The 12,973-nt window shown below is 40.6% G+C and overlaps 1 protein-coding gene and 1 pseudogene across 1 annotated transcript; both read right to left on the bottom strand.

Annotated features, from left to right (window-relative positions):
• Nucleotides 1–1,082: 1,082 nt before the first annotated feature.
• On the bottom strand, nt 1,083–2,910 carry LOC108287112 (annotated as a pseudogene).
• A 6,219-nt stretch (nt 2,911–9,129) lies between these two features.
• On the bottom strand, nt 9,130–10,098 carry LOC108287111 (PHD finger-like domain-containing protein 5A). Its single transcript, XM_037730215.1, has one exon. It carries the CDS (start codon nt 9,991–9,993, stop codon nt 9,598–9,600), a length of 396 nt encoding a protein of 131 aa, XP_037586143.1. The 5' UTR covers nt 9,994–10,098; the 3' UTR covers nt 9,130–9,597.
• Between the last annotated feature and the right edge of the window lie 2,875 nt (nt 10,099–12,973).

The following is a 12,973-nucleotide window of genomic DNA, read 5'->3' as shown; positions in this document are numbered from 1 at the left end:
GCAGGTGCCATACACTTTTAAACAACCAGATCTTCTGAGAACTCTATCAACAACAACAGCACTATGGGAATAGTGCTAAACCATTCTTAAGAAACTACCCCTGTGATCCAATGATCTCCCACCAGGCCCCACCTCCAACATTACAGATTAAAATTCCACATGAGATTTGGGCAGGAACACATAACCAAATCATACTGGTGACTTAAATGTTCCTATTTTTAATCTGTTTCTTTAAACTTGTCTTTTATCTACTATAATTTATACTTTGTCAAACTTACTTGAATATTTATGACTGCTATAATTTCATTGTGAAATTTCGTCTTTTGCATTGTAAGGATCCACGCTATATACCTTTGGTCTCAATCCAGGTTTGCCTGATATTAAACTCTGTGACTCTACTTTTATGTTAGTTCTTCGCTTGCTATAATTTTTCTCATTCCTTTATCTCATTTTTCCACATCACTTTCTTTTTGGTATATCTCTTTTATGTAATTCTAATTTTAAGAACATGTAGTAAAAATGTTCTTTACTTTATAGATATACACTAGAGATAGAAAATTTAATGAACATTAACAACAGTACAAAATATCTCTGAGGCCACAACTGGCTAACAGACTCAGTCGGTCTAAAGGTCTAGTTTGCGCATGTGCATGGGATCTGGACCCACAGCACAGTAAGGGAGGTATCCTGAGGGGACATCAGCAACGAGTGCTGTCCATGGCATCTGGGCCATGGTGAAGGTCACAGGCACAATGATTAGGAGTAGACAGAGAGTCCTTGAGAGGTACTACAAAAACCTATGGCAACCTTTAGGGTGGGGACTTCAGTGGCTGCTGGGAGCCCTGGCTGTCAAGGTAGGAGACAGCATCTGGGGGTCTTGGAAATGTGTCAGTTATTGGAGGGAAAGAATCGTCACTGGGGAGAGGCCCAGGCCAGAATTCTCCTTGGCAAGAATCTTCTCTGGTTCCTGGGGTTGGGATAAGAGGAAGGTATCACTTGACATTTGGCACCATATTCAATAGCCATCGGTTCAGAGGACCGATCATACTTTGGAGGAAAATATCTCTGAATTCAGTGGCATATCTCTGTCTGGCTTAGGCCCCAGCAGATGAGTCTGGGAAACAGAAGATTCTGGGAAACTTAGGTGAGACCAGAACCCTAGAGGCATAAGAGTGGTCCATTGCTGCAACCTTGGCCAGGTTCACCATGCATGCTGAAGGCTACCGCTCAAAGGTGCGGGTTTGTCCTTCAAAGCGTCATTGGTGAACTGGAGCTGAGGTTTGAGGCCTTGAGCTCTACTCCCTGTCCCCAATGAGAGGTGTCTCTTGGCTGCAGACTGAACAGTTTTCTCCTCAGTCCCCAGTTTTTGAGGATGACAACCATGACCCTGACCACGACCACGACCTCAACCATGACCACAGCCACAAAAAGGATCCTACCTTGTAGCAGAAGGATGAAGAACCTAGGCTGACATCCCTAGGGTTTGTATTGTAAATTCAGGCACAGCATCAGTGCCAAGGCCCTTTGGGTTGTAACAGAGCCCTGCGGGCACAGTCTGTGTGAGACAGCTGGCTATGTGGTTAGGGAGACACCTCAGGCCCAGAGCAGCTCTCCTAAGTGCTATGTCCTCCCACCAGGTACTCTCCTCCTGGATTTCTGCAACCTTGGGCTCCATGTGAACCACAAGGGCTGAAACTTACCTGCATTTTCAGAGCCCGTAACTCTCTGGTTACATAATGTACACGAAGGTGTCCATGGAAAAGGTCACTGTTGCCTCCCCACAGCTGCACTGTGAAGCCACTTTGCCATAATCAATCCATCGTGGAGTGGCAAAATTGATGGCCTCTGCACAGTTGAAGCCCGCATGGTAGCCATAGGGAAAGGTCATCATGAACTCCCCAGCCTCCTGAGTCATGCAATTGAAGGGAATCTTGTTCTCTTTGAGAATTGTAGGGGAGATGAGGGCCACCTTGTGGCGCAGGAAGGCCTCACAGCCCTGGGAAATGGCTGGGAAAATCTCGCTAGCCAGGCGCTCCAGGCGCTGGCCATGTTCTGGGGACACTGCATACCATGTTTTGGGCTCCCTGAAGTGCAGGTAGTTGATGCTGTAAAGGTTCACGTCCTCCGTGTGCCAAGAAAATGTGGTCTTCCACATGCCAAAGTACAGGTGGGGGTGTTGATGCCCTCGATGACAACCCCACATTCCTGCTCCAACAGGTCCAGAATGGTTCCCAGGTGTCCTAGGTTCCATTGTGTAGTGTTTTCTTCAAATAAGGAGCCATTAATATCAGCACCATAAATTGGTGAATCACCGGGGTGGCTCTTCCAGTATTTTTGCCCCAGATCTTTGAAATTCCGGTGTAGTGGAGTCTGATATTTTTTACTGTTTGCCAAGTGGTGATACTCTCCCTACACTCATGGCTTTCTACTCTTTATGGTATTGAGTAAACACACCTTCCTGCCCAAAGGTCACCTGCTAGAGGCGAGTGGTGACTAAGATGTCTTCAATATCATCGTAAGTCTTTCTGGCTTTCCATTTCTTGGGTGGAATTACCTTGGCGAGGCCAGCTTGGTGTGCGCCTTGGGACTGGATGTGAGCAACATATTTGTTGAAATCTGTAAATTCTTCCATGGTTGGGTAAAAAGTCATGATGGTACAACACGTGTTCCGGGGAACAGAGTGCACAGACTTCATGGCTGCACAGAAGAAACAGCTGACTCCCAACTTCTTAGGCATCTTCTAGATACCTGTGAATGCTGAGAAATAATTTCCTTTCTCCCCTTTACTTTTCAAAATGCTTTCATTTATCTGTGAGGCAGTAATTCAGAATTGAACTTTTGAACAAGCGAGATCTTTCCCAGGCTTTCTGACATTCCAGGGGGACTCTGCGTTAGTCAGTATTTTTTTGTCCAAAGAAAATAGAATATGTCATAGTGAGGCAGGTGCCCCAGCTGGAGTCCCAGCTCCACTTCAGCTCTGTGAGTTTCCTCAGTTGAGGGTGTCTCTGTGAGGCTTCTCTTGATTCTCAGGCTTGGGTATGCAAGTAGCTGGTAACTCCACTGGCCATCTCTTCTAGGAAGTCTAAACAATACACCTAAACAACAACAACAAATAGAGAATATTTGAAAATTCATGTATGACCAGACAAAAGAAATACTCAACTAGTATTAAGCTAAACTAAAGGATAAGCTGTGTTAATATCAAGTTTTAAGGTCAAATCATAAAACAGAAGAACGGGGTTTTTTTTGTTTTTTTGTTTTTGTTTTTTTGTTTGTTTGTTTGTTTGTTTTTAGTAGAAACCCCGTCTCTACTAATATATATATATACAAAAATTAGCCAGGTGTGGTAGAGCACCTGTAATCCCAGCTACTCGGGATTTGCAAATATCCCTTTGCAAACTTGATCATTTTTCCTTTTAGTTTGATAGATGATCAAACTAAAAGGAAAAATGATCAAGTTTGCAAACGGATGAACTGAGCACTCCACACAAGAAACTGGATGCATTAACAGCAAAAGAAACAATGAAAATAAAGACACAAGCAGCAACCATTGCAAAAGGAAACAGAGCACCCAATAGGAATGATGACAAAAAACTAAAACTTGACTTTTCAAAAAGTTGGTGAGAAGTAAAAAGCCATAGGCATGAAGAGAAAAGAAAGTACAAATGAAATGCATTGAGATAACTTAGGAGGCATAGCTATAATTTTGGTGGAGATGTTTTAAAAATTTTAACTGACTCTTATGAAAAACTTGTTTGATAATAATTTTCTCAGTAGGACAAATATCCAAAAGCACTTCAATGAAGAAATAAAACGATCTACCTTCCACCAAAAACTCACAATTCCAGATGAACATACTCCAGGACCAAAAGAGAAAGTTCCTGTTGGTAGCTGAACTCTAAATGAAGTCCAGGACCCAAAGATTCTTGCTTTTTTATATCTGGGCAACATCCTAATCCAATCAGTGCCCAGCAAATGTAATCACTGGGCTGGGTCCAGAATAGGTGCCCCATCAATCCATGCCCGTGCCCCTCCCTTTTATTTTACATTTTAAATCAATCCTAAGAAAAAGCTAGGTGATTAAAAGTCAATTTATGGGAAAGGGCAATCTAGACAAATATCAAACAAAAGAAACCTAGGGTAACAATGTTAATATGCAATGTATTTGACCAAGCATGGTGGCTCACACCTGTAATCCCAGCACTTTGGGAGGCTGAGGCAGGAGGATCACCTGAGGTCAGGAGACCAGCCTGCCCAACATGGTGAAACCCCATCTCTACCTGTAACCCCAGCTACTGGGAAGGCTGAGACACAAGAATCACTTGAACCTGGGAGTCAGAGGTTGCAGTGAGCCGAGATTGCACCACTGCACTTCAGCCTGGGCAACAGAGTTAAGCTTTGCATAAGAAAAACAAACAAACAAACAAACAAAAAAACCCCATGTATTTATAGGATTAAAGAGGCACATTTTACAGTTTGAGACCCTGTCTCAAAAAGGAAGGAAGGAAGGAAGGAAGGAAGGAAGGAAGGAAGGAAGGAAGGAAGGAAGGAAGGAAAGAGAGAAAAAAATATTTTTCATTTTCCTAATACAAATGAGAGGCAGCAGTTTTTTCACATGTTTATTGGCCATTGGGATATTCTAACTCATGAAGTGACTATTATGTATTTTGTCCATTTCTCTACTGGGTTTGCTGTCTCTGTGCTAGCACTTTATATATACTGGATATTAGCTGTTTATTAGATATGAGTAATACAATATCTGTTCATGCCCCTTGGTTTGTCTTCTGTTTTCTTCTCTATATCTTTTGATGAACAAAAATCCCTCTCAATTTCTAATAATAAAACTGTTATTTAAAATAGCTAACATACATGATGAGTATAAAATACCAAACACTTTTCAATTTACTCTGCATAGAATAACTCATTTAATCTTCATAATAACCTGTAAGAAAAATGTTATTATCTCTGTTTTACAGATGACAAAACTCAGTCATGGAGACATTAAGAAATTTGTTCAACGTGATAGAGCTAGCAGGTGTTAGAGACAGAGATTTAAACAAAAATATCAAAATGATACCTTTAAGAAAAATACAGATGACTTCTCTTTTATCTAACTGTGATATTTGAGCTGAAATAAACAATACATTTACATACAGGACACAGAGGCCAGACAAATGTGCATGTACAGCTGACCCTTGAACAAGGAGAGAATGAGGGACATTGACCCTCTGTATAGTTGAAACTTCTTGAGTAACTTTTGACTTCCCTAAAAACTTCACTACTAATAGCCAACTGTTGACTGTAAGCCTTACTGATAACATAAACAGTTGATTAACACATATTTTGTTTGTTACATGTATTATATACTGTATTCTTACAATAAAGTAAACTAGAGAAAAGAAAATGCACTTATAGTTGTATACTGTATTTATGGATACCTTCAATTTACTTTATCTGTTTAGAAGATGAACGGTCTGTCTGAAATGGCTGGCAATCTCACTGCGGGTCTCAGTCTATACTATGCATCAAGCAATTCAACTTTTTTGTAATGTCATGACTTTTCTCTCCTTCTTGGGAACACTTCCAGCATCACTAGTGGCACTTCGTATGGGTTCCATGGCGTTATTCAAACTTTATGGTATTGTACTAAACATGATTAAAAATACTCAAGAAACTGCAGTTCACTGAAGATATTTGCTCATGTGTGGATGATTAGCATCCCACGGCCTTTTAAGAGGATACTCGCAATACCTGAGCTCTCCATAATAGCAACAAGATGTGGCTACAAAATACTTACAGTAGTACAGGGGGTACTACAGTTAATTTTGTACAGTTATGATTTAATACTACATCTTTACATTTGTTTACATTCATCTCACCTGAAACTGGCACCATGTATGATCTGTAAGTTCTGATAAATTTTAACATATAAGCCAGGCACGGTGGCTCATGCCTGTAATCCCAGCACTTTGGAAGGCTGAGGAGGGTGGATCATGAGGTCAAGATTTCAAGACCAGCCTGACCAACTTGATGAAACCCTGTCTTTACTAAAAACACAAAAATTAGCTCAGCATGGTGGCACATGCCTGTAATCACAGCTACTCAGGAGGCTCAGGCGGGAGAATAGCCTGTACCTGGGAGGTGGAGGTTGCAGTGAGCCAAGATCGTGACACTGCACTCCAGCCTGGGTGACAAAGTGAAACTTCGTTCAAAAAAAATTTTTTTTAACTTTTGAAAACAGATTTATGTATGTTTTATGGTAGTACATGATAACATACACCATTATATACATGTATTTCATGCATTCATGACATACATTTTTTTTATTTTTTCAATATTTCTAAACCACAAGATTTTTATCACAGGCTTTTTAAATTGTTCTGAAAGTCCAAGATATTAACCAATGTAGTTATTGAAAAAAATCCACGTATGAGTGGACTTATGCAGTTCAAATCTATGTTGTTTAAGGCTCAACTGTACATGTGGGAATCTGTATACAATGAAAGTGGCTTACCAATCTTGTGAAAAGGAATTAATTATTCAATAGGTGATACGATACTGGCCTTTTTGGGAGAAATGACAGAGCTCTACCTCATACTACTTAGATAAGTAAATTACTGATAGATTAAACACTGGCTGTGCAAAGGAAAACTTTTAGACTATTTGAGAATATATTGAAAAACGTGTTTATCCATTCAAGGCAGGATAAAATGTCCTAAAGAAGAACCAAAAGCACAAACAATGATGGAAATGTCCGATATATTTAAGTGCTTCCAGTGTAATAATGACATAAAAAATTAAGAGACAAGTCATAGGATAGAATAGTTTTACCATACATAAAATAAACAATAAATGAGTATCCTGAAAACTTCTAGAGACCGATAAACAAAATAAGAGTCAACCAAAAAGAAGTGGGCAAAGGCTTAGAACAGGCAACCTGAACAAAGAAAATCCAATGGCCAATATATATGAGGAGATGTACAAGATTACTTGTAATTGAGAAAATGCAGTGATACTTAAAAAAAATCAGTTTAGGTAAGGAAAAGGTGAAAAGGTCTGACAACATAAAAATGGGCCAACATATGAGAAAACCACTACGATCAGACTGTTAATGGAGATAGAAATTGTAGACCAATGTAGCTGTTCCTAGAAAACAGTTGAAAATGAGTATTAATATAAACAAAGAACTCTAGTTCTATGTACACAGTTGTTCAATAAAGTGTTAAGATAAGGAAGATGTGGAAATGATCTACTTATCTATCAGCAGGGTAATAAAGAAAATGAAAAATTACACAAATCTATTGACTTTGCTGGAGTCACTAGGATCTATAAAATAGCAATGTGTTCAGAACTTGTAACGTTAAGTTTTTAAATAGGTGGTAAAAGGAGGAGAAGTTGGTAAAGCCACACCTGACATATTATTTTGGCTGTGTAAAATTATAAGTATAACAGTGAAGAATGTGTAAGGAACACATGATTACTCTTTCTCAGAAATGAAGAGAAACCTAGAAACAGAGGTCATGGGAGAGGATAAAGATGGCTCTAAACTTGCCTCTAGATAATTCTCATTATCAATGCTTCTTGATTTTCTAAAATAGAATACAGCATGGCAAAAGGTTATTATTGAACATGGGTAAACAGCAGAATATGGGCACCATCTATTAATAAGAGTAGTCCCAACTGAGTGTGTGAAAATAAAGTAACATGGAATTCTAAGTACAATTGCTTGAAGAAGCCCCCCACAACCACGTGCAACTCCCTGAGTTTTCTAAAGGCCAATTTAGAAACTACTTTAGCTGTACCATTGCTTGCTCTTGTTTGGAAAGAGAATGTAAAATATTGATGAAAGTAACTCAATAGAAACAGGAGTGCAATAGGAGCAATGTTTTCTAAAAATTCTTTATGTCCTTATGTTTCTTGTCTTCCCAACCCAAGTTTTTAGTTTTTGTTTTTATTTGGTTTTATTCTTAATTTTAAATGTCCCAGGGCATCTATCTGCCTGGAAAGCGATTGAGATATTGCTGAAGCAGATGTTCAATTCTAACCTTCCAAATTAGAATGTGAGCCAAGCTATCAATCATCTGATATTTTCAGAACTTCCTTATTTCTCTGCATTTCCTTATCCACAATCCTACATTACTATCTAATTTTAATTGCCAATTAATTGCCTCCAGTATAAAAGTGAGAAAGTCTCATCATCCACCAGGGTGGGTGGAAGCAGGCATCCAGATGCTAACTTGATGGACCTGACCCAAGGAACTAACACTTCTCCAGCAGACTTTCAACATAAACTCTGTTTAGCCTCACTTTTATTCCCAACTCCAGGAGTACCCGGTGCCACAAAATCTTGATTCCTTTTGGTTCTACACTGGGGATTGTGTTGGCCTCTAGGTTTTTTTCCCTGCCAACCTAGAATTTAATTTTCCAGAGTTTCTTAAGATGGTTCTCACTTTTCCACCTGCCCCTGTGTTGTCTCCTATTCAGTTTTCTCCAGCTTAAAACACATGCAATAAAACACATAGATCTTACGTCTCCACATCAGTGAGTTTTAACAATTATATACACCCATGTAATAATCACCCAAAACAAGATGTAGGACATTCCACAGTCCCATAAATTTCTCTCATGCCCGTAACTTTCCAGTCAATCCCGACCATAGGTAATCATGTTCTAAATTCTATGACAGGTTGGTTGGGCTTATTTTGGGAATGAATATAAATGCAGTCACACAGTATGTTTTCCCTTGGATCTGGCTTTTTTTCCCCCAAATCTGATTTTTGTAAGATCCTGTTGCATGTACCAGCAGTTTGTTACTTTTTACTGATGAATAATATTTCAATATGCTACAGTTTTTCTACTTATCTGTTCAAAGACATATGCATTTTTCATAGTTCTTGATTCTTATGAATTGGTTAGATAATTAGGGGAAGAACTTCTAGGCGTAGATGACTGCTTAAGTTTATAGAAGACTGACAAACAGTTTTCTTTTCTTTCTGACTACCAGAAAATAAATACCAACTCTATTAATATAACAGCAACAGAAAGGGTTTCCAGTTTCTCAGAAGGAAAATAACATGACGCTAGCACAAGTGTTTAAAGAGTGAAAGCTTACACAACTGTTAAACAAGTAAATGACTACATTTCTTGTTCCGATAGCTTCCCACCACACACCAAAGTTTCCTCAAGGACAGCTGCCACCAGAGATGCTGCAAGAACATGTTTTTCACTGGGCGTAGCTTCACAGTCAACTTCTCAAGCAGAAGGCTAAAATATTATTTCTTTTTAGAAGATCTTGGTTGAGGGAGAACATATCAATATGGAGAACAGCTCTTGGCTTCCCAAATTCGAGAAACACCATTAACTAATCTATCAAATTTTCTCCGATAAGGTGTGCCAGAGTGCTCTCTGAAGAATCCTTTTCCATCCCTACCATACGTCTGGGTGGAGGGAGAGGAGGGGGTGGCAAGCGGCCAGTACACTAGCAGGCACTCCTGGTGATGCTCTGGGCTCTTCTCTCTTTCTGCTGGTGGTAGTAGGCATCTTTTCTGGCAGTTGCAATAGCTTTAAGGTGGGGGGAAGGAAGGGGCCACCCACCAATCACCTCTTCTTGAAGCCGTACTTTTTGCGTTCATAGAAGAGGTCTGTCTTAAAGCTCCACAAATTGACAATCTTTGGGCAGCCATCTCTATCCTTCTCCTGGATGGTGCACTCTTTACAAAAATAGGCATCAGAGACCCCAGGGCCTCCACAGATCACACAGCGCCCCTCGTAAGATCCATAGTTACACTCATCACATATGTGCACCAGAGTGCAGGGACACATATAGGAGTCACAAATCACACACTTGCCCTCACGTTTTTCACACAGTCTTCCAATGGCAACACCAGCCTGCTTATGGCAAAAGATGAAATCAGGATGATGTTTAGCCATAGTTCCCAATGAAAACAACACACAGTTTTCAAAGGGGTTATATGATATCACATTCTCAGTCATGCATTGGAGATCTCATTGCTCCAGACATGGGACTCCTCTCAGAGCCAGAGGGCATGGTTCCAGTAAATCTGGGTAAAAAACTGGGAGTGATCCATCATACCAAAGGCAGAATGTTTTCTGTTCGTCCTTGTGACTTCTGGTGTTCAAAGGGACATGTTTTCACTGGAGGTAGGGGGAGGTCACAGCAGTAATTACGTAAATTGGAAGCTAAGATTTTCATGTGGTCATTTCTCTCTTCACATCACTGAATAACCATGCAAAGAAGAAGTATAATTTCAGCAGGGGCCATTGATATTTATTCTCTCACAAAAATTATGCTCTTTGAAACACAAACCTAAAGTATAGTTGCAGTTCAGGTTCACTACAGAGCACACTTTAAGACTTCAGCACAAAGATCTTTCTTTCCATATCTGAGAAAGAAAGAGGCAGAAAGCAGTTTGAGCATAGGGAAAAGTTGATCTGTGGCTCAGGGCCAAATATAGTCTCAGCAGATCCTGCAGGCAGCTCTGGAGCTCACATGGCCCTTCAGGGGTGTCCTGAGTTGAGGAGAGAGATGGCCAAGCTTAATGCTTCAGCACTGAGCAGTCACTGGATGTGGGCCAAACTGGGAAGAGGCATGGCCTTGGGTGAGGCAGCTCCCTGCAGCTGAAGGCTGTCTGCCTACTACAGTCCAGGGTCAATGAGGCTTTTACTTATCAGATAAGAGTTTATTCCTTGGTCATGCAGGATGTACTGTGGGTCCAGCAGCTCTCTAGGAGTACTCCCTTCCCATGAATGCAGTGTGCTTTCATCTGGTGTTTCCACCGTCTCAGTATTAGCTGAGCATTATGACCCTTTTCAGCCAGGCAGCTTGTTCCCATCCTCATTTGTGCCTGGAGTCAGGCTCTCAGCTTCAATTTTCCTAAGAATAAACTTCCATCTCTTGTTATACTAGGAATGACAAAGCCACCTAACTGAATGGGAGAGGTAAGAAGATGTGGGTTTTTCTATTCTTTATTCAAAACTTTAGACAAGCACCAGTTTTTAATTACTTTGGCCTTTAAATTTACAGGTGCTTCAAAATTGAGAGCCTTACTAAAATTCTGTGGGGGCAATTAAGTAAGGCTAGTACTAAAGGGAGGGTGGCTAGCTATTTACAAAATACATGTGAGTTTGTCCCCTCCTGTGCATTTTTTTTCCTTTTTTTTTTTTTTTTCTTTTGAGATGGAGTCATGCTCTGTCACCTAGGCTGGAGTGCAGTGGTGCAATCTCAGCTCACTGCAACCTCTGCCTCCTAGGTTCAAGCAATTATTCTGCCTCAGCCTCCCAAGCTGGAACTACAGGCACATGCCATGGCTCATTTTTGTATTTTTAGTGGAGACAGGTTTCACCATGTTGACCAGGCTGGTCTCAAACTCCTGACCTCAAGTGATCCACCCACCTTGGCCTCCCAAAGTGCTGGGATTACAGGCCTGAGCCACCACACCTAGCCACTTCTGTACATTCTCGATGCTAACATAAATCTAAGCAATTGCCACTCTCACTTGTATTATCTAGATGCTCTCCTCTTCTGTCCACACATTCTCCACAGAGTAACTAAGATGATTATTTAAATGTATAAATCACATTTTGTCAACTGCTGTTTAAAACTTCCAATGCCTGTTCACAATAGCAGACACTTGGAACCAACCCAAATGCCCATCAATGATAGACTGGATAAAGAAAATGTGGCACATATACACCATGGAATACTATGCAGCCATTAAAAACGATGAGTTCATGTCCTTTGCAGGGACATAGATGAAGCTGGAAACCATCATTCTCAGCAAACTGACACAAGAACAGAAAACCAAACACCGCATGTTCTCACTCATAAGTGGGAGTTGAACAATGAGAACACATGGACACAGGGAGGGGAACATTACACATTGGGGCCTGTCGGCGGGGTAGGGGGCTAGGGGAGGGAGAGCATTAGGATAAATAACTAATGTAGATAACGGGTTGATGGGTGCAGCAAACCACTGTGGCACGTGTATACCTATGTAACAATTCAGCACATGTACCACAGAACTTAAAGTATAATACAATTAAATATAAAAAATAAAAATGAAACTTCCAGGGCCTTCTCATTTCAAGTTGAACACACACCAAATAATGTACTTCACATGAGACCCAGGGCCCTACCTGCTTTGCCCCCTGCCTCTCTCCCTCTCTTCCTCTTTCTTTCTATGCCCTAGGCACAAATGAGCTTTGTATACCTGGAAAAACAAAATCACTAAGTTCCATGGTAGGTCTATTGCACTTGCTGTTCCCTGCAGGTGGGAAACTCTACTCTGAACATCACAATTTTGTCAATTGGGTCCCAAAAAGGTCTCTTGCTTTGTGAAGCCTTCCAGGACCTGCAATTCCATCAGCCCACTGCCCACTCTGCTCTGTCATCCAGTCCTGCTTTAGTTTCTGCACAGCACACACTCCTGATTGAAACTGCCTTGCTCACTTACTGGGGACGTGTTTATTGGGATTAGTCAAATAATTAACAATGTCAAATAGACCTACAGCTTTGAAAAGCCAGTGGAGTTTGGCTGTTTTGGCTTATGTTTCCCTCTTACCTAAACTTACTTATCAGAGAATTTTAAACTTTCAAGGAAAATGCATCTCTATATTTTCAGATTTTTAAAATCCATTTCTAGTTTTATTTCATGGTAATTATACTGCATGTTCTCACTTATAAGTGGGAGCTAAATGATGAGAACTCATAGACACAAAGAAGGGAACAGCAGAGTCTGGGTTCTACTTAAGGATGGAGGTGGGAAGAGGGAGAGGCACAAAAAATAAAAATATATATATATATGGTACTAAGCTTAGTAACTAGGTGATTAAACAATCCAAACAACAAACCCCCATAACACAAGTTTACCTATATAAAAAAGCTGCACCGGCCGGGCGCGGTGGCTCAAGCCTGTAATCCCAGCACTTTGGGAGGCCGAGGCGGGTGGATCAC

This window comes from Cebus imitator, unplaced genomic scaffold (assembly GCF_001604975.1).
Source record: "Cebus imitator isolate Cc_AM_T3 unplaced genomic scaffold, Cebus_imitator-1.0 Scaffold336, whole genome shotgun sequence".
NCBI classification, from domain to species: Eukaryota; Metazoa; Chordata; class Mammalia; order Primates; family Cebidae; genus Cebus; species Cebus imitator.
The sequence above is the reverse complement of the archived record's forward strand: the minus strand, read 5'-3'. Positions and strand labels throughout refer to the sequence as shown.

Excerpts from the sequence above, each read along its gene's own strand:
- LOC108287111 (XM_037730215.1), bottom strand. The coding sequence starts at position 9,993 with ATGACTGAGAATGTGATATCATATAACCCCTTTGAAAACTGTGTGTTG.